General features: G+C 44.1%; 1 protein-coding gene across 2 annotated transcripts in view; it reads right to left on the reverse strand.

Moving 5' to 3' along the window:
• The window catches only part of Dusp22 (dual specificity phosphatase 22), a 55,343-nt gene that overhangs the window by 5,506 nt on the left and 26,985 nt on the right, over window positions 1-22,852 (reverse strand). For both annotated transcript variants that reach the window (XM_041632757.1, XM_041632756.1), the window contains exons 4-5: window positions 13,293-13,342; window positions 789-863 (exon numbers count right to left, since the gene is read on the reverse strand). In XM_041632757.1, the coding sequence (XP_041488691.1) occupies window positions 789-863; window positions 13,293-13,342 (125 nt within the window). The remainder of the gene's footprint in view (window positions 1-788; window positions 864-13,292; window positions 13,343-22,852) is intronic.

Below are 22,852 nucleotides of genomic sequence, written 5' to 3' on the forward strand. Positions count from 1 at the left end.
TGAAAGTGGAAAGGAAATATTCTGGTGTTATTATGTGGCTCTCACAGCCACAGCTACTACCAGAGTCTGCAGGAGGAAGCAGGGCTGCGGAATGGCCACCATGGGGTCTGGTGTGAGTCGAACAGACGAGCTGAGACATAAGATGCTGTTCTAATAAAATGTCAAGCTGGTAATGACAGTGTTTTGTGCCTGCTGACTTTGACAACAACCCCTAGAAATCCTAGCAGTGACTGAAGCCAAAACTAAAGCGAACCCAGTCCGTGTCGCCCTGGCAGAGCAGGGCAGCAGGACAGTATGCATCTGAGATCCAGAATCTACCGCGTGCTGTGAGGACATGGACTGGTTAACCACACAGAGGAAGTGTGATAGCCTGAATCAAAAAGGCCCTCATAGGCTCATATATTTAAATTCTTGGTACCCACCTGGTGGAACAGTTTCAGAAGGATTGGGAAGCATGCCTTGTTGGAGGAGGTGTCACTGGGGATGACTCTGTCTGGGTGCGGAAGCCCAGGCTATTCCAGTTAGCTCTCTGCCTCATGCTTGTGGATCAAGTCGTAAGCCTCCCTTTGTTGCTCCAGCACCGTGCCTTCCTGCCTGCTGCCATGCTCCTCGCCATGACGATTATGAACTCTAACTTTCTGCAACCATGAGCCCCCCATTAAACGCTTTACCTTGTAAGTTGTGTGGGTCATAGTATTTTATTACAGCATTATAAAGGCATCCGAGATTAAAAGACGCCAACTAGAAAGCAAACTTATGACAACATTATCAAGAGACAGCACACCTACCAGTGCACAAGACAGCCCTCACCCTGGAGTCGGCACTCGTGAATGAACTTGATACTTTCTTTAAAATGTCTTGTCCTATGCACAAAAAAAAAAGTGAAAAGTGACATTTACTATTTATCATCTGATGAAAAGGAACATTTGGGATTTCCTAAAATGTCTTAGAGCAGTGGCTCTCAACCTTCTTAATACAGACCCTTTTATAGTTCCTCATGTTGTGGTGACCTCCATCTATAAAATTATTTTCATTGCTACTCCATAACTGTAATTTTGCTAACTGTTATCAATCATGATGTAAATACCTATGTTTTCTGATGATCTTAGGTTACCCCTGTGAAAGGGTCTTTAGACCCCAAAGGGGTCATGACCCACAGATGAGAGCGACTGTCTTAGAGTTTGCCCCATCTAGAGCCGGACCATACTGGGACCAGGGCTACTTAAGCCTTAGTTGGTCATAGGCACAGTGAGGCTTAAAGGCCTCCAATCATCAGAATTTTCCAGATTTTATCTTCAAGTCATCCCTGAATCACGTGGTTGCTGCTGACAGACACACGGAGTTCTTGTTTAACTTCTTATTTCATCTGCCTCTCATACTGGCTGTGAACACTGTATAGCCTCAGAGCTCAAATAAGGGAAGTATCCCTGTTATGTGGACTTCCCAAGTCTTAGAAGCCGGCTTATTTCTGACACCCTGGAGATCCTGGAGACACTGGCTGTAATGCTCTCCCTAGAGAACTCCCCCCCCCCCCCCCGCCATTCTCATCACTGGACCTATGGCAAAAGGAGAGTTTAGTTTCAACCCATTCTGCCGCTGTGTGTGGCCTTAGAAGCATGACTTAGAAAGCACGGAGGTGACATGGTAAAATATCAGTGAGCTTTGCAAACTCTGCAGTTTGCAATGATGGTGAATGTCACGGGTCTTTCTTCTGATCCTTAGATGTTGGGTCCCTTCTTTTCTGTGCATTCGCTCAGCATACAACTATTTAGGAGATCACGGTCAAGTTCCCTGGCAGCCGACTGGCCCCTTACATGGGCCAAGCAAAGGTTGCGATGGGTAGGCTCAGAACCTTTTACCAGGTGTATTCTACCTTCAGGTGGTTTCTAAAGCTCTGAAACCCCCAAAGCTGCCCATGTGCCCCATTTGTTTCTCTATAAGCACTGAGTACTGGCCATTTACCAGGGATTAGGAAAGGCTGAAAGACAGCTGGTAAGGAATAATTCTCCCTGCAGAAGGACAGGGCAAATGATGCCCAGCTACTGCTACAGAAGAACTCTGTGGGGTTATGTTGGCAAGAGGTAGTGTGCTGGTTTGAACAGGAACAGCCCCATAGACTCGTGTGTTAAGTGCCTGGCCAATAGAGGATGGCACTACCAGAAGGTGTGCCCTTGTTGGAGTAGGTATGGCCTTGTTGGAAGAAGTGTCAGTGTGTCAGTGTGGAAACCGGCTTTGAGGGCTCATACATGCTCGTCACACCCAGTGTGAGTGTTTACTTCCTGTTGCCTACAGATTAAGATTAGAACTCTTACCTCCTTCTCCAGCACCCAGTCTGCCTGCATGCCACCATGCTTCTCACCAAGATGGTAATGGACTAAATCTATGAAACTGTAAGCCAGCCCCAATGAAATGTTTTCCTTTATAAGAGTTCTTGTGTTGGGTCTCGTCACAGCTAAGACAGAAGCAAATACCAGGGGCTGGGGAATTGCTATGATAGGCCAGACCATGTTTTTGTTAGGAAGTATGTGGATAGAAGAATGTGGACTTCGGGAGTCTAGATTAGAAACACCGTTATATCCTTTAAGTGGGGCTTAATGGGCCATACCCAAAAGAGCATGGAAGACAGTGGTGCTGAGGGGCCTGGCTCAAGAGGTTTCAGAGGATTAGAATTTTAGTTTGTGGCCTAGAGACCAGTTCTTATGATGTTTTGGATAAGAATGTGGCTGCTTTTTGCCATTGTCTGTAAAGTCTGCTTGAGGCTAAATTAAGAGTTTCAGATTAATTCCATTGGCAGAGGAAATCTCAAAACAGCCTAGCATAGACTCTGTTGTAGAGTTACTAGCACTCACTCTTATGAAGATCTATAATGAAAAGGAACAAGCTGAGCAAAGAAAAATATAAAATGTACAGTTTGAGGAGAAAAGTAGCACCAGGAAGTAGAATGGAGTTAAATCCTGTGTTCAAAGAGATAAACAAATGAAAAGAAAGAATGAATAGAATAAAGGGAGCGGAGACCTCACGGCAAGATCCAATCCAGCTAAGCTTCCAGCGTGCGGAAAGGAATTAAAGAAGAGCATAGGTCTGGGCATGGTAGCACATGCCTTTAAGACCAGTACTCAGGAGACAGGCCTCAGATCTATGAGTTCAATGCCAGCCCGGAACAGCTCTATAGAGCAAGTTCCAGAACAGCAAACTTAGGCAGTAAAGGAAACTATGGAAAACAGAATGCTGGTGAAGATGTTATTGAATAAGGAGACCATGTTCCAGCCCCAGGAAGCTGCCGAACTTGGCAGCTTGTCAAAGCGGTTCTGGCTTTAGAGTCAAGAACAGAAGAAAGGGGTTATAGAATCGCCCTCCAAAACTAAGGAGGCAAGGGTATCTCTGCATGGAGATCCAGAAAGGTCATTGTGTGAAGCTGTGAAGACGAAGCCTTGGAAACCCAAAAAATGTTGGAGATGCCAGAGTCAATGGATACTTGCCATGGAGAGCTGCTAACAGGAAGTGGAAATTGTAATGATTTTAGCCACAATAAGGTTGATACTTCCAGGATCTAGACGCCATGCATAGGCAGACAAGCCCTCAGGCAGAAGTGTCTAATGGCCCCTGGGGATGTTAAAGGGCTCTGTGTGACCCACACGCAGGTGTATTACATCCTCCATGTATGACTCAGCTAAGCCCTTGCCCGCATGCATGAGCCCAACTTCTGCATATGACGTAGCCACATCAACCCTCTGTGCGCATGTGCTCGCAGCTTTTAAAAGCTGGGTGCGCCATCTTCTTCTCTCTCTCTGTACACTGACTTCCCCAGGCCTGTGCATGCCCCCTCTAATAAACTCCTAAGTGGGTTTGTTGTGTGTTCTATGTTTCCTTCTCACTCACACCAGGTAATTTCAGAAATAAACCAAGAAAAAGAAGAGTTTGTGTTGTCAACAAAGCTGACAGGAGTTGGAGATCAGAAGGGTGCTTTGACATCAGACAAGGAGATGCAGAGTTTGGAGTTTGCCCATCTGGTTTTCAGTCTTGCTTTGGTCCAGTATTTCTTTACTATCCTCCCTTCCTTCCATTTTGGAACAGGAATGTATATTGAAAATATGTGATCTGTTTTGATTTTGATTTTACAGGGGGCTACAGTTAAAAGACTGCATGAGTCTCAGAAGAGACTTTAAACTTTAAACAAGTTTGAGACTGTTACAGAACATGGCGATGTGTTTTGAAGTTGGACTAAATGCATTTTGTATTATGTTATCACTACAAGCCTATGGGGGCCAGGGAGTAGAATGACCAACCTAAGGACACCAGACTGCTACAGAAGTCTCTAGCATGGCATGGCATGACATGGTGTAGCATAGCATAGCATACCAGTTTCTGATAATTTACCAGGGAAAAGACTTCTAGATGTAAACACAGGGTTCAGAGAACTGCAGTCTTGTTCCCAAGTGGCCAAAAGTAGGCACAAATGTGTCCTTGCTAAAACTGTATACCTGGAAACACTAGTAATCAGAAGCCCAGTGCAGTATCTGGTGGGAAGGGAAGGTACAGGAACAATCTAACAGCTGGCAGGGAGGGTGTCTCCAGGCATGGTGCATGGGTTGGAGGACTGAAGCAGGAGGGCAGAGCCTCCCAAGTGACAGGTCAAACCAGGATGTCCCTGACACTGCTCTGACACCATAGCAGAACAGGCTAAGTACACTGATTCGGTTTTGGGCAGCACAGTGCTCAGGTTCTGAGAATATTCTGCTTCTGTCAGCTGTGGCCACAGAGAAAGAAAAAAAAAGAAAGAAAAAAAGAAAGGAAGGAAGACAGGAAGGAAGGAAGGAAGGCAGAAAGGAAGGAAGGAAGGAAGAAAGAAAGAGAAAGGAAGGAAGGAAGAAAGAGAGAGAGAGAGAGAGAGAGAGAAAGAAAGAAAGAAGGAAAGAAAGAGGGAGGAGGGAAGGGAAGGACGGCTATGGGAGAGGATTTCTACAAAGGTCGCTCTTTCTGACGAAAATGCCACGTCTAGCCTCCAAGCAGAAAGCTACAAAAGTCACATCACATTAAGAGCTGTAGCAGAAGCGCAGAACTCGGGGTAAAGTGCAGCAAGGGAAGCCAGGTTCTCACAGGACGACAGAGTTTTGCTGCCATCCTTGGGAGTACCACTCAGGCTTCTCCACATCATCTCTCCCTGAGACACCATTACAGACAGTCTACTTACAGCCAAATGCACCCTCTCATATCAGAAACTAACTCAAGAATTAAAAAAGTCCAAGCCACCTCACCTAGGCCAGAAGTGTCCTTTATGGCTAGCTTTATGCCAACTTGACACAGGCTAGAGTCTTTGGCAAAGGGAACCTCAACTGAGAAAATGTCCTCACCAGATTGGCCTGTGGGCAAACCTATAGTGTAGTTTCCTGACTTGATGACTGACGTGGGAAGGCATAGCTCACTGTGGGCAGTGCCACCCCTGGGCAGGTTGTCCTGTGTGTTATACAAAAGCAGGCTGAGCGAGCCATGAGGAACAAACCAGTAAGCTTTGTTCCTCTACGATCTCGACATCAGTTCCTGCCCTGACTTCCAAGGATGATGAACAAGCTGTAAGATGACACAAACCCTTTCCTCCCCAAGTTGTTTTTGGTTCTGGTCTTTTATTAAGGCAATAAAATTCCAACCAAGGCATAGACCCAAGCTACTAGGCTGCAACGTGCCTTGTGGCTTATACAGAGATGTCCATTCTCCTTGCAGTAGATAGGGGCTGGACTCCAGACCTCAGACTTGACAGGCTATGCTGACTCTAGAGTCCCTGCAGACCAGATGCACATTCCTTTGTCCACCAGGCTGCTCACACTGTGGTTGTCAGGAGTGTGCACGAGTTCTCTCCTAGCTACAGGTCCTGCCTCTTGGTAGGGAATCACTGGTCTATAAGCACGAAAGAGGAAAAGAGTACCAGAGAGAGCCACAAAAGCAAACCAGAAAGCAACGAATGAGTGCCACCCAGATGGAGGAAGAAGCCACAGAACACTCTGCCGTGAGCACAGTGGGGCAAAGCCAGGAGAACTCCTCTGAATGCACACAGGACTTGGAGTCTTCAGGGAGGGATTGTTCTACAGGCTCAGAGGGCAGGTCAATTCTTCTACTGAGGCCACACTGGCGGCAACTTTTTAAATCTGTTTCTCACACCTGTATGTCATAGACTCATGCATTATGAAATCAGGCTTCCTATATACTGTGACGTAGAACCCGGATTCAAGAGTTAACCTTGCCACAGTGGACTGAACAATACTCAAACCTGCACCAAGCTCACAACAGTGTGTTAAGGAGCCTTGCAAGGCCTGGGGAGGTGGCCTCACTTATTCCCCCCAAATAGCATTTCCTTCCTTTGGTTTGCATGTCTGCATGTGACAGGTGCTAAATCAAGGACAGCATACAGGATGTTGTTAATGGCCACTACTGTGCTGGGGGCACAGCCTATGGAGCTGCTGGGCAAGCATCTGTAATGGGGACACCAGCTGTCTCAGTCTGAGAGCACAATGATGCCACAGAGATGATGGAACACTCCACCCTGAGACTTGACTCAGATACAAAATCAGGCACTGGGCCAAGCCAGGCAGACATTCCTAGAAATGCCTTTTACAAGAAAGACCAGGAGGTGGGCTGGCCCAGTGCTGCTCTGGTTTAAAACTGGGTGATGCAGACAGAGATGTGTGTGTGTGTGTGGGGGGGGTTATTTCCAGGGAAAAATGACATAAATCCAAGCTCTGGTCACTAAACGCCCTCCTCCACAGTGGGAAATACCCACAGTCTGCAGTGTGAAGCAGAAGCACACATCTGCAGCACCATCCCACCACATGCTGTTTACGTGAACCCAGTTCCCTCTTTGCTCCTCACTTGGCTGGCAGTTAGCCTTCACTTCCATACAAAGACTGCCACAGGCCTGTCTGCAGAAAAAAGTGTGTCTACAGGTGTATACTCATCCAGCAGTGCCAACAGCCTAAGAGAACACCTCAGGGAGGAGAGGAACTCTTTATGTGGATTAACCAGGGGGTCCAGGTCTTACTTCTCACTGACCAGTACCTCAAACACTCTCTCTCCATTTCAGAGGCTATGAGTGACTAGATCAATAAAAGATGATAGAAAGAGCAAGCCACCACACGACACTCTCATGTGGAGACTTCCTGCTGCTCTAAGACCCATGATCTTAGATGCCATGATCCATAGGTGATTTGACAATCCTTAGGTTCAGCCCTTTTGATGTGGGATTTTCCTCTGTATGCTGTGATTACCATCAATGAATAAAGAAACTGCTTTGGACCTATAGCAAGGCAAAACATAGCTAGGTGGGGAAAACTAAACTGAATGCTGGGAGAAAGAAGGGCAGAGTCAGAGAGAAGCCTTGAAGCTCCACCAGAAACCAGATGCCAAAACTTTACCCGGGAAGCCACAGCCACATGGCAATACACAGATTAATAAGAAATGGGTTAAATTAATATGTAAGAGTTAAGTCAATAAGAAGCTAGAGCTAATCGGCCAAGCAGTGATTTAAATAATACAGTTTTTGTGTGATTATTTTGGTTTTGGGTGGCTGGGACTAACAAGTAGCCCCCTACAACACCCTTTGCTTACTGGAGTTGGAGGCCAGTGACCTGGCCACCTAGAATGGTGGTGGGTCTTACTTCAAAGCTGGTGGTATCAAATGAGGTTGTGCTGACAGCAAAGGCCACAGACATATACAATGTTTCTCCTCATCCCGTGAATCCAAATGTGTGAGGAGAAAATCCCATCAAAGGCAAGAACTTTTCAGTCCCCCCCCCTTTTTTTTAAAGCAAAGTGGTTGAGCACTCTTTGATAGGATATTCTTCCTGGGGTCAAATTGGTTCAGACACCCCAGGATCCCATGCCCATCTCTCAGCTAGATCTCTGAAGGCAATCCCCCTGCATTAAACACAGACAACTCACACTTGTAACAGTGACTCCCAAACTTTATGCTCAGGAACTGCCACCATTACACAAGAATTGGAGGATATGTATACCATACTTTTCCTTTTGCTAGATACATCCATTTAAAAAGATAGCTTAAAAACAAACACATCTCTCTACCCTTTAAGATGGAATCATTTGACAAGAGAAGAGTTTAATTCAAGAATAACAAGGACAGTCTGAGACCAGAGGACTCTGATTGTATCTTTTCCAGAGATCTCCATTTACCCCAGGAGCAGGAGCACATCACTGAGTGAGTGATGCAAAGACCTCAAGAACCATCTGGACGCACAGCTACAGTGGTGCAAGGGCTCATCTACCTCTGATCTTGAAAAGCTGCTCAGAAACAATAGAAAAACGGCAAATGAAAGAAAAACGGGAATACAGACAATGCCAGCTACACATAGACAACACAGACAAAATGACAGGGTGGTGAACTAAGACCAGAATATTCCCTGATTTCCCCTACAGAGCTCTGTGTAGTACTCATGCTCACCTCTCCACAAAATCTCAAGAAATACCGACACCCACTTGGTTCTGAAGCCACAGAACACCAGCGACTACTGTTAACGAAGCAATGCTATAGACTCCAGAGCCTATGACAGAGCTCCCTCAGACTTCACAGAAAAGGAAAGAATTATCAACTTAGTGCTGCCTGACTATAAACACCAACTTACTGTGTAATAAAAACAGAATAAGCAAATGCAAGTGAATACATATTTAAGCACCTATTTTCTAAACACATTAGCATTCCTTACTTTGAATACAGAGAGAATACAATCTCATTTTTATAAGTACTAAAGAATTAATAAAATATACAATTTCATAATCATCTCAATACTCTAGATCTCCAAGGAGATGAGCAGATTATTAAGCGAGAAGGTTAAAATGGCTTGCTTTAGAGAAAACAAAGGCAAATGGGTTTGCAAACCTTCATGTACTAAGCGCCAGCACTGACCACTTGACACACATGCATGGCAATGTGCAAACACCCACTCCAGCATATCTCTTATGACAGCATCATGCAAAACATACCACACTAGGGTCGTGGGGTTATTGGGACACGGAGAACTTGAACTTTTATATTTCCTGACTTGGGCAGAATAGGTGGCTGGGGGAACTGAGCTAAAATTTTGTGTTAATGTTATCTCAAACCAGGTTTCTGTATTTTAAGTTCATGGAAGGTCAGACGGGGGAGATTCTCTAGGATTAAGGCCAAGACAGAAAACCAACTTTTCTGAAGTTCACAGCAAGTGGCTATCAGGTGACTGAAGTGTCAAAGGTCACACACTTCTTACTAAGCAAAGCAGCCAGAATTCCTGCTGTTCGGGACTTTGCAGAAAAAGAAATATTTAGTCTTTTTCTTACCAGATAGGGTAAGCATTCTAGCACTGAGTATGTCCCCAGTCCAAGATTTAGGTAATAAAGCATTTCATTCAAAGTTGAAAATCATTTTTAAACCAGTATCTAAGTTTAAAACACTAAGCAGTGCAGACTTCCAGGATTTGTTCTGACATTGAAGAGAGGGAACAGGCACAAGAAGTTAATGTGGTCAGATGGAAGATTGTCTGGTGATAGCTGTCTGGGTTACCAATCCCAAGTTTTACAAACTACTCAAGTTTTTCTCTTGGCTTATTTATTTATTTTTTGCCCCCAACATTAAGAATATTTATCCTGGTTTGGAGAGATTGCTCAGTGGTAAGATCATTGGCTGATCTTCTGAAAGACTTGGGTTCAATTCCCAGTGCCTACGTGGAAGCTAACAACTCTAGTTCCAGGGGATTCAAAACCATTTTTTAGTCTCTGTGGGTATTGCCTGGGTGTACCTGGTACACAGACATACAAACAGGCAAAATACTCATATACATAAAATTAAAATAAATCTTTAGATCTATTTAAATTAAAAAGGAGACTGATCTCGTGGCCATCCACATTAGTCAGAGACACAGGAAGTGAAGGTTCACTGTGAACTCCTGGTATTTAGTGAGTAACACAGGAAACCCTAAACAAGTTAGAACATACAGAGGAAAGCATTCCAACTGCCAACTTAAGGTGAACCATTTGACTCTACCACGGAGTCACACTCACTGTTATGGTCTGAATGCCGCTTCTTCTAATGTGTTTATTGGAACCTTAATTCCTAAATCTGGCAATACTGGGAGACAGGCCAGGTATAAGTGCCTAGGTCTTGAGCAGAGAGCCTCCAGGAATGTCTCAAGCACCTGGCCCTCCTTTCATCTCTTCTACACACACACACTCACTCTTTCTGTCTTTCCATCATAGTGTTAGGAAGCAGCACAAGTCTCTCAACAGATATGGCCACCTAATCTTGGACTTCAAGCTTCCTGAACTGTGGGATGAAACTTACTTGTTTTCTGTATTAATTACCCAATCTCAGATGTTCTGCTATAGCACAACAGAAAAGATATGAAAACACTCAAACACCTTCACTGGCAACAGATAAACAAAACCTAAGTCCACCAAAGCTTATTTCTACAATCATTCCTGTAACTCTGAAGACACTCAGCATAGTAGAGATAGACCCACACTTTTCAAAGTGCCAGGAAGACACAGATATGCTCATGGGCATAACTGCCTCTCCGAATCCTAGCGATGGATGTTTTCAGGTTCGAGAACATAAGTGCAGACTAGTTAAATGGACTGCTTTGCCTTGTTCACTGGTCTACAAGGCAGGACTGCTGGTACTTGTGTTAGATCACCGTTATGGAAGTTGAAGATGGCACTTAGCTCCTAGAAAAGCTAAAATCTTATAGCTGCTCAAAGACCAGGACCATGTGTCCTGGCAGCACATACCCAGGATAGCTTCCAGCTTGATTCCTGCCAATCAGGTACTGACACATTCAATTGCATGGCTGAATCGTAGTTAGAGATGAGAACAAAGCAATCATTCCAAAAATAGTTACCAAAACAAGGGCAGAAGATTGCTGTGGTCTTCGGAGAAAGGCAGCGCCTTACTTCCTTCCGCAGGGACCATGCCCTTCCAACCACTTCTGTTTCTTGACACGACTGGTAACCAAGGAAGTTCTCTAAAGTTGCTGCTTCTCCTTCCAGGGTAGGCTACTACTTTGTTTTCCTAGTAAAATCTTGCCTCTCTCTTTCTCACTTTTAAAGTCTCATCTCTCTGTGAAATATCAAGAGTCGGGGTAGAAACAACCCCTGGCCTGGGCAGAACAAGCTTGGACCAACTTCCCATTTACGCAGTGCTTTCCTGGTCTAACCCTATTTCCGCTGTCCCCTGTCCAACTCCCCACTGAACTGTAGACCTACCCTGCCCTTCCTGCAACAGGGAGGTCTTATAAAGTTACAGCCTGATCCATGATTTCTCTGTTCTCTGGCAGTGAAGACTTAAGGATGGCTGATATTCCAGCAACTTTTAAAGAAGCCTGTCAGTCGAGATAGAAAATACAAGTATGCCGTCTGCCTCACTGACAAAGAAGATCTGTATACACCAGCACTCGTTTACAATGGAAGATGAACCCTGTGGTCTTTCAGACTTAACAATACTATTTGAATCTGGGGCACTTTTGATGAAACAGTAACATATAGTTCCAGGAGAGCTGTCATGCTGGCCCCCAATATCCAGGCCAAGTATAGCCAAAAGCCAGGTTCAGTGGGATGAGTAAAGTAATGAAGTTCCTAGCATCTCAGCCTGCAAGGGTCAAATGCAGGCCTGAGGAACTATCACCTATCCACACTAGGCCTCAGTTGGGACCAAGGGTGCTTGCTGCATTTGTAACTGGATCTCCAGTGCTCCATCCCATCCTACTGAGGCTGCACTACTGCTCAATATGGATGCTGTGATTGAGGTGAGCTACAATTGTGAATCCCTCTTAAATGGTTAAAATGACAAAGAAGACCCTGTGAGACAGGCTGGTGGCTCAACATGTTTCTGCACAAGCCTGAACCCTGGACTAGATCCCTGGAGTCCCAGAATGGAAGAAGAAAACTGACTCCTGGAAGTTGTCCTTTGATCTCCCAAGTGTATAGCATGGCACAAAGATGCTCACACTCACGCCCATATGTTAAACCACACGTACACACAAATAATAAAGCATAGGCATATATTTTGGAGTGAAAAAAGATAAACAGGACTAAAATGATGTCAAAGGTTTATACAGTTATGACAACATAATGGACTGGCAAACGAGAAAGAGCAGGGCATTCTGATCAGCCAGGTTGAGGTCTAGACCGTTCTGCAGGGGAAAGGATGTAACTGCATGTGAGCACAGATCGACAGAGAAGAGCTCTCAGGGTAGAGGATGCACATCAGACCGCTGTGACAGTGTGAGGGCAGGGGTGAGACATATCTTGGGAATTTTTATAGTTAGCATGTATATTTTTACATATAATCACCACATTTTAGAATATTGGATTAATAAAATATTAGAATCAATTTAATGCTGCCTGTTTCTTTACTTGGGCACTGGGTACCTTCAAGTACTTCCACTTCTGATTTGAGACGGAGTCTCATTTGGCCCAGGATTTCACCATGAGGGCAGACAATCTTGCTTATGTGTTTCCAGAGATTTGCCAACACCTTCCATTTTATGTAGGCTCTGGAGATTAGATCTCAGGTCCTCACGCTTGCATGGCAAATATTTTACTAAGGCATCTTCTCTACACTCCAGGTGTTCTCTCTCTCTCTCTCTCTCTCTCTCTCTCTCTCTCTCTCTCTCTCTCTCTGTGTGTGTGTGTGTGTGTGTGTGTGTGTGTGTGTGTGTGTGTGCGCTGTGCATGCACATGAGTACATGCATGTGGAGACTAGAGGCAGATGACCAGTGTTTTCTCCCCCACCTCATTTTTTTGGAGACAAAGTCTCTCCCTGAATCTGGGGCTCCATAATTTGGCTGGACTAGCTGAGCAATGAGCTCTGAAGATCAGTTTATCTCTAAGTCCCTAGCACTGAGGTTATAGATATGCACCTGTGTTAGTTTTTACATGGTGCTGGGGTCCTGAACTTGGGTCCTCAGGCTCGCCCAGCAGGCACTTTACTGCCTGGCCCATCTCCCTAGATTTCAAGTCTTCTTAAAAAGAGCATTCCTGGGGACACCCAGCCTTCATGTTTCACAGTAGCACTGGAAAATAACAAGGTGCCTCCACCCGCAGTTTGCAGTGGCTGAGCTAGTTAGGTTTTCTGCAGACTCACGTCCTCCACCTCAGGATAGTAGCTATGCAAGGTCAGCAGCAACTCCACAGATGCTCTCAAGTGTTTACTTATTTCCTTCAGAATCCCAAATTTGCTTTTCAGTTGGCCCAAGAACTGCTGGAACACACACTACACTTGTTCTTAGTTTCTTCAAATAACACAGAAAAAAACTTACAGGTTTTGAGATGGTGAGTCCGCTGCTGGAATGCACAGGTATTTAACTCCCTGTAGAAGGATAAAAAATATATATACATGTATATAAATAAAACTAAAAAAGATGATACAAAGGGGGAATAAAGACTTAAAAGGAACCATTTACTTAGGTCAAAGACAAAAAAAATAAAAAGGAGAAGTTTTTAATCATCTTTTGTTGCGAAGGAACCGAGGAAAAACTCTTTAATTCAGGTTCCTGATTCTTTTCCATGGGTATCTCAATATTCATGCTTTGGTTTGCAAGCAACACATATAACAAATTTAGACAACATTTGAAGGACTGAAAACAGGAGTTGAGCACTTCAGTGCTGATGTTCACAACTCACTGTGACGTTTCCTTTGGATCCCGAATATCCCCAGAGGAGGCACTCTTAGCCTATGCCTTAAGAAGGGCTGAGAACTGTGATGTCCTGCCATAGCCTTCTATGTCATTTTAGTGTTATAAGAACTACAATTCCACTACTGGGCCTTTGAAACCTGAAAACAAAGTCGCTTGCTTTACAGAACACCAAAGGCTTGTATAATAAACTACTATATTTATATCCCCCTAATTTGAGGGGAAAAATTACCAAAGGTAATGATTTAAAATCATGCTGAGCTGGAGTTTTATAAAAGAACAAATGCTTTACTTTTCTACAGAAAAGACGGACATAGTAGTTCTAAAGTCTTCAGTGTCAATCAGCACAGGGCACACAGATCTTATCAACCTTGGCAATGGAGTGTGGTAAAGGACAGACGAACCATTCATGAGTTTTCTCTCATATCTGGCAAATGTCACAGAATCTTGTCACTAAGTCCTGGACTTAGAGAAGAACTAGCTAGTACGAGAGGTCGGCCTGATGTACAATAATGATACAGAGGTAGCCAAGCTCCCTGGGAGAGGAGGTGACAAGGCAACCTGCTTTGTAGATTTGCTTGAAGTCTTTCTGTAACTTTTAGTGCTCATCTGCCCCCCCGGGAGGTGCGCTGGAGCTGTAACTAGACAGTACAGTACCCACCCTGGGACCAGGCCCTCTAGGTCGGGCAGGCTTACAGAAGGCAGGGACAGAGTACAGCAGCTCAGGCTTCGCGGGTACAGGCGGAGGCAGAATATGGGGAAAGTTGTATAATGAGAAAGCTGAGCTGGTTCTGGGACTTTAGCATAGAACTCATTTCTCCAGCTCTTATGAGGAAAACAGAAGCCTCCAACTGCCTCTTAATCTGCCCCTTTCTGCTGACACTGGCTCAGAGTATGACATGCTGTCAGCAAATAAAAAGCCTGAAAGATACAACCCCCTTCCTTCCCATCTGCCATTATTGCGAGGGGGGGGAATCATCAGGAAAAAAACCCTCAAAAATAAAGATTAATTTTCCCTCACCATTTCTGTGCAGCTTTTCAAACTTTGAAAAAAAAGAATCAAATTATTTAATCAGGATTTGAAAGAGAAGTATTATATACAGCAGTTATTGTATCTTTTTGTACAGGATTGAGTCTTGGAGATGAGTTTTACCTCTGTTTTCATCCCAGAGCAAATGTACTTTGCCAAGAGTGGAAGCCCACCGGCAGGATAGGGAGGGAGGCGGTGGGCCCTTTCTTGTATGACTACACCTGCAGCCCACCGGCCCCTTCTCTTCAGGTTTCCTAGGCTCTTGAGGCTGTGTTATGCTGGGAACACTGACCAGTTATTTTAAACATTTAAAGCTCTTCCAAACCTTATGACATATTAAAAGCATAATTTGAAAAGAAAGGAAGTAATTCTGCCAAAAAGGTTCTTTCTGTCCTCTCTTCCACTGAGATAGGGAGTCTCTCTCTCTCTCTCTCTCTCTCTCTCTCTCTCTCTCTCTCGCTCTTGAGTGAAAGCAGGCAGTTAGGTGGTCAGGTCCAAACGCTGTGGAACCCTTCTTCCCACATACTCCCTCCATCCGCAGGGCAGTCCAGACGTCCAGAGGACAGGGTTCTCTGGTGCACTACTGACACCTCAACTTAGCTACTCCAGCCAGGCAAAGGACTAAGTGGACCCTCCAGCACAGCACAAAAAAATGTCTACCTCTCTCAATGTTGATGGCTAGCCACCACATTCTAATAGAGTCAAAAGTCATCCCAGTCTACATACTAAGAAGATAAACAAAAATAGAGACAACGAAGAGAATGGACAGAGGTTAGGCCAAACAGCGCTTGGCATACTAAGAGTGCATACACCCGGAACACTGTCACCAGGGTAAATGGGAGTCATTGTGCTTCCTTTAGGTTGTGCTGAATAGGGAGGGCCAGATTCATGTCTGTGCTGCCTGATGCACAGAAGGAAATAAGCATGGACCCACAAAGTAGAACCTGCCCAGTATTCAGGAAAATCGACCAGCCATAGGAAGCAGGTGGAAGGCATTCTCTCTGTGTGAGTCACAGGCTAAGGAGTAACATGTCATTCTAGGCTCCTTGCTCTCATAGCTGAGGCAGGCAGGTAGCAGCTTCCCATTCATGCATCTTGCTAAGATGAACATGTGGCTCTCAATTACATTTGAGTACCCTGTGCTGTTAAAGCAAAGCAAAGACAAGACAGTGTAGCATCATAGACTGCACATATAAGCACAAGAACGTTAACTTCCTGGACTGATGCCCATGGTAGGCATTCACTCCAAGTTTGCATGCTGAGGCTAAATGCTAATCAGATCTGAAAAGATGGCGGCGTGAGAGGAGTGCAGGGTGAGTGTGTGCTGGTAAGAACCAGCAGGAAAGGGGGAGAGCTGGGTTTCAGGCCATGCAAAGGGCACGTTGTCTACATACGCTCGAGTGACACTCACAAAGAACACAAGCCACCTCACTATGACCTACAATAAAAAATATGCAAATCTAGTCATGGAAGGAGTCAAAACTGTCAAAAAGGCTTAGCTGTTTGCCCCCAAGAGCATATATTTATCGTGACTTAGTCATTAACAAAGCACAGATATCTTTGAGGCCACAAAAGGCAGAACTACAGCTACCTAAAACAGGCGTCAGATGCCTGCACATGTGCACAGCTTTTAACAGTTAGTTACTAATTCAGAAAGCAGTGCTGAGACCCCTGTGCCACCAGAAAGCTGGGCTGACTTAAAATCACCCTTGGACCGATGTGTGGACTAGATGCTTCCTCTCTGATCTATACGGAGGATTGTACTCCGGAGAGCTTCACAGAGAGACGGATGGAGGGCAGGATGCATTTACTGACATTATGGAAAGAATATCAAAAAGGAGGTTAAAAAAGAACTTAGAAAACTCCAACAACCTGAAAAATCTACAAGTAGTAAAAATAGCAACAGTGTTTCCAGTAGTATGCCGTTTGTTCCCTCTAATGTTTTGGAAGACATCGTAATAAAATTGCTTTTCTGTTCCTTGAAATAAGATGCTTACAGAATAAGGAAAACTAAAACGCTGAGCCCTTTCTATGGTGTTTTGGAATAGTGGGCTGGTGGGAAGCCAGTTAGCACTTATGGAGCTATTAAATATCAAGTCACAGCTGTTCAAACCACAGAGCAGTTAGTTTCATGTTGTACTGATCTACCTGAGCTTCAAGGGTCACAGTTCCTATAGGAACGTTGGAAGAGCTATTTATTAGCCTAGCGTGGCCTTCTGGGTGGCAGCAGCAGCAATATGGATGAAGCATCATAATCAAGAGACAAGGGAAGGTGCAAAAGCTCTGTGCCCACAGAGAACGACTGAGCGTGTTGGATATTCACCACTCCAGGGACCACATGGTGCAAACATCAGAAAAACACAGGACAGAAGTAAACGAGTTACAAGGGATCTGCCCTGAGAAGCTCCTGCTGGAATTCTTGTATTTGGGTTTTGAAATTACGTCAATAGACAATACTGGGTCAAGAAGAAAGTTCAGAGAGAAATTACATCAACAGACATCACTGGGGAAGAAGAAAGTTCAGAGAGAAATTACATCAACAGACATCACTGGGGAAGAAGAAAGTTCAGAAAGCATACCAGAGGCTTGATCTGAATAAGCCAGAACTGTCATATTCTCAAAAGTTCCACAGATTTTCAGTTTTCTGTTTCAGCAAGTATAATAACCACTCAAAGGTAGGGTTTTTGTCTTTCTTTGGACCGAAACTAAAAATCACACTTAAAATGATAGACCTGAGAAGCAGGGCCAAGCTTCTGATCACAAAACCAGGAAAGAGGCCAAGCTCTTCCTTGTTTCAAATGTGATTTCAAAAACTACCAGACACCCAGACGGTAGAGTCTGCTGAGAATCCAGTGACCTGTTTTCAGAAGATGCAGCTGAGCAGGGCCATGCTCTTTCTCACAGGGGCGCTAAGATGAAGCACTTAGAAACAGAGCCCCATCTCACATCTACAGCCAATGGCCGGGCCCTGAGGGCATTACAGTCAGCACATAGGATCATCTTTACACAGGAGCTAAAGCTGCTCTTCTCATTCGAGAGGCCTAGTGGATATTAGAACCCAGGCAGGCAGTAGGGTGGAGGAACGTGGAGAAGACTGGCAACGGGAAAGGGGATGTCGGAGGAATGACTCCAGAGATTGGCAGGAACAAACATGGCAACAGCAGAGAGGATGGAGGTGACATAAGCTGTTTATATGGTTATTGCACATTATATACATGTGGCAAAATATGCACAAATGCTATGTACCTGTTTTAAATAAAATAACACAACTAAATCCTTGTAGAAATATTAAAAACAGACGCAAGAGAGTAATTTCTAGAAGGGGCTAGAACTCCACAGAATGGAAAAGTTATTTTAGCTGTCTAAAAAAAATGATGTTATTATTAGAATTTAGTACCAGAGACAGGATGGGTGGATCAAGGGGCTTCCTCCTACAAATATGGCATCTCTTCTTTGATAAACAGGCCCATCCAGAGTTCCAGGAGGCCAGCTAAGCAGATCTTTCAGTTCGAAACACTCAAGTCCTAATGAAACAAGGATAGAATAAGCCTGCAACCCCAGCAAGAACTAATTTCACCACTGTCCCCAATGACCAATTCTTCACTCCTAGAAAGAAAAAATAAAATTAAAAGGAAAATGGACCTCACTTGATCAGAAGCCAGACCACAACTTTATGCACTGCTACGAAACCCACAAAGCCAGCTCGGTGCCATGGTACATGTTTTTGACCTCAGTTCTTGGAGGCAGAAGCAGAAGGACTAGAGTTCAAGGCCATTTTCAGCTATCTATCTGGTCTGAGGCTAGCCTGAGCTACATGAGACCCTGCCTCAAAACAGAAACAATCAAAACTCCAAAATCGTGTAGCAAAGGTGTGTTTCACTGGTGGAAATAACTCACAGAACTGAGGAAGTCGATGAAATAGTTTAGTAATCTGAGAGCCTACCTGGTTCAGATTATACACACCTCCACACTCTAGTAATGCACTAGCTAGCCTAGATCCCTTACCTGTATATATGTACATATCGCCCTCTCTGAATAAAGCACATAGCAACTTTGGATCCCTACCTGCACTGGGCTACATGTACACCCCCCTTCTGAACAGTAGCAAAAATTGTTTTTTTTCTACCCCTAAGACAAACAAATTTAGATAGTTTCTATTCAAGTATATCCCCAGTGTATCTAATATGAAGAATATACACAGTGCGCTCAAGTAAACTTTGAGGGAGAATCCTCTACTTAGCAGCTTACACCTATGCAAAATTGGGCATGCATATATTTAAAATGAGATGCATATGGGGACATGCACAGTAGAAAAATAATCTATCATTCAACAGAGAACCAGCCAAAGTTCTTCTTGAGTCCATAAAGAAAGCCCTGAATAATATTCGGGGATCTTTGACTATCTGTACCCCTGCTCTCTTGCAATGTATTCTGATCTTTTCTACTGTTCTCTGAAAAATTGCCTTGCTACTTTTGCAAATCTGTGTACGCACTCACTTTCAATCCTTTGGATTAGAAGTAAAAAACCTGGAAACACCCAACACCCATACTACACAAGTATCAGCACCACACTCATCTCTAGTATGGTAAAATAAGCATACAGAATGCAAACTTACCACCTTAAATTTATTTTACTTTTTTTATTTTGGCAGAGCTGGAGATCGAGGCAAGGCAAATGCCACACTACTAAATCACTATTCCTAGCCCTCCTTTTATTTTCTATTTTGAGACAGGGTCCTACTAAGTTGTCAAAATTGGTTTTGAACTTTATCCTTCTGCCTTGTCTCCTGAGTAACTGTAGTTACAGGTTTGGTTTGTTTGTTAGTGTTTGTTTGGAGACTATGTTACCCAAGCTGGCCTTGAACTTGTGGACTTAAGGGAATTCCTTGTCTCATCTTTTAAATATCCATGACCACAGATGGAGTCACTGTACCAGGTAACATACTGATATTTCCCAAGTGAACATCTTCATGGCTGCAAATCATCAACATCATGCATATCTGGGTTCCCATCACACACCAATTCCTTTTCCTTCCTATCCATTAACCCTGCTGATATCCAGTCTTTCCTCTGCCTCTGTGGATCTGAGTACTTCTGCATTTCATCTAAACCGCAAGGTAAGAAAAACTGTGAAAAACGGAATTCTTGGAGACCACAGACCCAGAGATGACAACTGCTGACTTGAAACTTACATGCTCATTCCAGGGGAGACCACTTTAGTCCCCTTCATATGCCCCCCCCCCCACCACACACCCTCGGCAAGAGCGTCTATTCCAGAGAGGCACTGGAGACTGGCACCTCTATGGTGTGTGTAAACCAAATTCAATGCCTGGTCGATGAGTTTTGATTGATGTCTTTCTTCAATCTAAGGATTTACCCACAGTCCACAACAGCTGAAAAAAACTACACTGTGTCAAACAGAAAAGTATAAGTCAAAGTTACTTCCCCAGGAAGAATAATCTAGAAACACTCTAAGTGGGATCTGAGAAGGAATCAGAAGTCAGTATAGAAAGTAAACAATAGACAGTAAGGTCTATATTCTTCGTCACTTTCTTTTTAAATTTCTAGTATCGTGGCAAAAATGTCAATGGAATTACTAAATCCCCTCTGAAGATAAACACAGCCTTGTAGTGATACTCCACAATGCAAGCCTTAAGTCTAGATTCTGAACTGAAAAGACATTTTCTGAAAGTACTCATTTGCCACTGATTCTTCCTGGAGGCTAAATTTAGGCACTATACCACAAATAACAACTTCCAAGAACACTGTGGTCCTTGGTGGGGTTGGGGGAGTGGGACGGTCAGAGCAGAGAGGTAAGATTTAGCCTTGGGCTTGATTTTGTGAGCCAAGATGCAAATAAGAAGTCTCTACACCTGCTGCTTCTTTCAGGTTAGTCAAAAAACGACATACATTTGACTTGTCAGAGCGACAGAAGAGGATTCTGACGTTTATTTTTGTTTAAGGTATTTCAAAGACAGACCACAGTGGCCTCAGTACAAGGGGTTTCCTCTGGCCCACACGGGATGGATTATAGGAAGGCAATGAGGGAAATCCGGGCTGCCCCACCTCCCCACCTCTTCGGGGTTTGCTTCAGTGTGAGGGTTACTGGTGTACAGCTGTGATTCAGAAAATCTGGGGCCAGTTTTATATGTGCTCCAAACCCAGGCATCCTGCAGTGTACCTCGTGAAGAGGAAGTGCCATCCAATCACATCAGAAAGTGATTGTGGAGAAGCTGCTACTCAGAAACTAGAGAACATCAGTAAGAAAACATTATTTCTGTAAAAGATACATATTTATCTGACCATGTTTGCCTAAAACATACTCAGTAGCACATCTGAATCTGAAAAGTAAAGAAGATCAAAATTTAAGTCCTGGAGTGTGGCCACAGCCCCAGTCTGTCACCATCCCCAGCTTGGCCTGCATGTGAGTCCCACACTCCTCCCGAGCTCTGGTTTCCAGTCTCTGTGATTCCTTCTCCCTCTGGCTCCTCCCAATGGCCTTTCCTCAGCAGAACTTCAACATAGCACAGCGCCTCTTTGCAGGCTTCTCTCACCATGTCGGCTTACAGAGACTTCAGCTCTGGGTTCCAAGTGTTTCCAAGACCCTAGAATGTAGGTGCCTTAGCCCAGCACACCAGGCTTGGGCTGCTTTATTCCAGATTCTTACAGTGGTAGCCATTTTCTCAGTCTCTCGGCTCTTGCTCCTTGAAAAGCAGTAGCAAATGCTTTTGAGTGAAGAAAAAGATTCTTCGAAAGGGATGCATCTTTAGAATTTCAAAACTGTACATCCTAAAGGCACAGCCCTTAAGTTGGCTATGAAAGTTGGAGCTGGCTCTAGAATCAATGGTTCCATGCAGCCACACTGGTGCCTTCTCTTAGAATGCCTGAACTCCAGCTTTCACTGCCTGATGCTACTAATGGTCTCAGCGGGACACATGGTAAACATACTCATCAAGAACGAAAAATTTTGGCAGCCATTAGAATGAGTTGTCATGGATCTAGTTTCTCTGACATTTCTATGAAAAAGTCACACAGAAATACCCTGTTTCTCTGACTCTTATAACCTCCCCACCCCTTCTCTGCTGTGATGCCTGAGCTTCAGGTAGGGATGTGCTGCAGATATATCAGCAGGGGCTGGGGACCACACAGTCGCTTATTCTCTCTATTTTGATGGACTGTGGTTTTCTGTAATGGTTGTCATTTGTTGCAATGGCTGCCTAGAGAAGATATGAACAAGGATGACAGCAATAGACTTGAGAACATGGAATGGGGAAATCTCATGGGGCATCAACTCTAGACAAAGAATTACAGGCAACTAAGGAATACTGAGAGCAGGAGAAAAAGGTTTCTCCAGGGAAGAGACCCAAAATTGGTTATCCAACACCAAGTGGTCAGCCCTGAAATTATGGATATATATATATATAAAACATAACCATTAAAGAAATAGAGGCCATAAATTTTAAAGGGAGGATATAAGAAAAAGGCTTGGGGCAAGAAAAAAGGATGGAGAAAATGATGTAATTATATTTTAATTTCAAAATGAATGGAAAATTCCAACAGGTGAGTATTAAGTATAAGGCAAAACCATTTGCACATTCTCAGAAGCCATTAAACTGGGATAACACAGCTCAAGCTTTATGCCAGCTAGCCTCAGGAATCATGCATGCCATTGTAACAGAGACCTCTTAGGCACTGACAGTAAAGGCAAGAAGGGCAAACTAAGGCCTGTGTTTGCCTAGCACAGTCAAACTTGTTGCTTATACACCATCCCTGGTTCCATGCTTACAGAAGAGTGGAGAAGCTTTAACAGAACCTCTAAACCCCAAATCCTTATTCTCCTGGCCTTGACAGACAAAAGGGCACTGAGCCCTGGTCTAGGCAGACCCTTTTTATACACCATTCAGAGGACATGAAACTCATCTTCCAGGCTCACTTTCTTTCCCAATTTCATGGTATTTGACTCAGCATACTGCTGTTTTAGAACTGCATTCTTCAGAGACAATAGCTGCACTTCATTCTCTTCTTTACTCTGCTATTGAGTGGGGGGGGGGGTTATAAAACGAGGAACTAAGTTCAAAATGTGAATGACCCTAAGTACGATGCTAATATAAAATAGGTGCTCAAAAAATGGCTGACACCAGGTGTGTGATCAGTG

This window comes from Microtus oregoni, unplaced genomic scaffold, assembly GCF_018167655.1.
Source record: "Microtus oregoni isolate MIOR12 unplaced genomic scaffold, Mior012 000042F_ref0000377, whole genome shotgun sequence".
NCBI classification, from domain to species: domain Eukaryota; kingdom Metazoa; phylum Chordata; class Mammalia; order Rodentia; family Cricetidae; genus Microtus; species Microtus oregoni.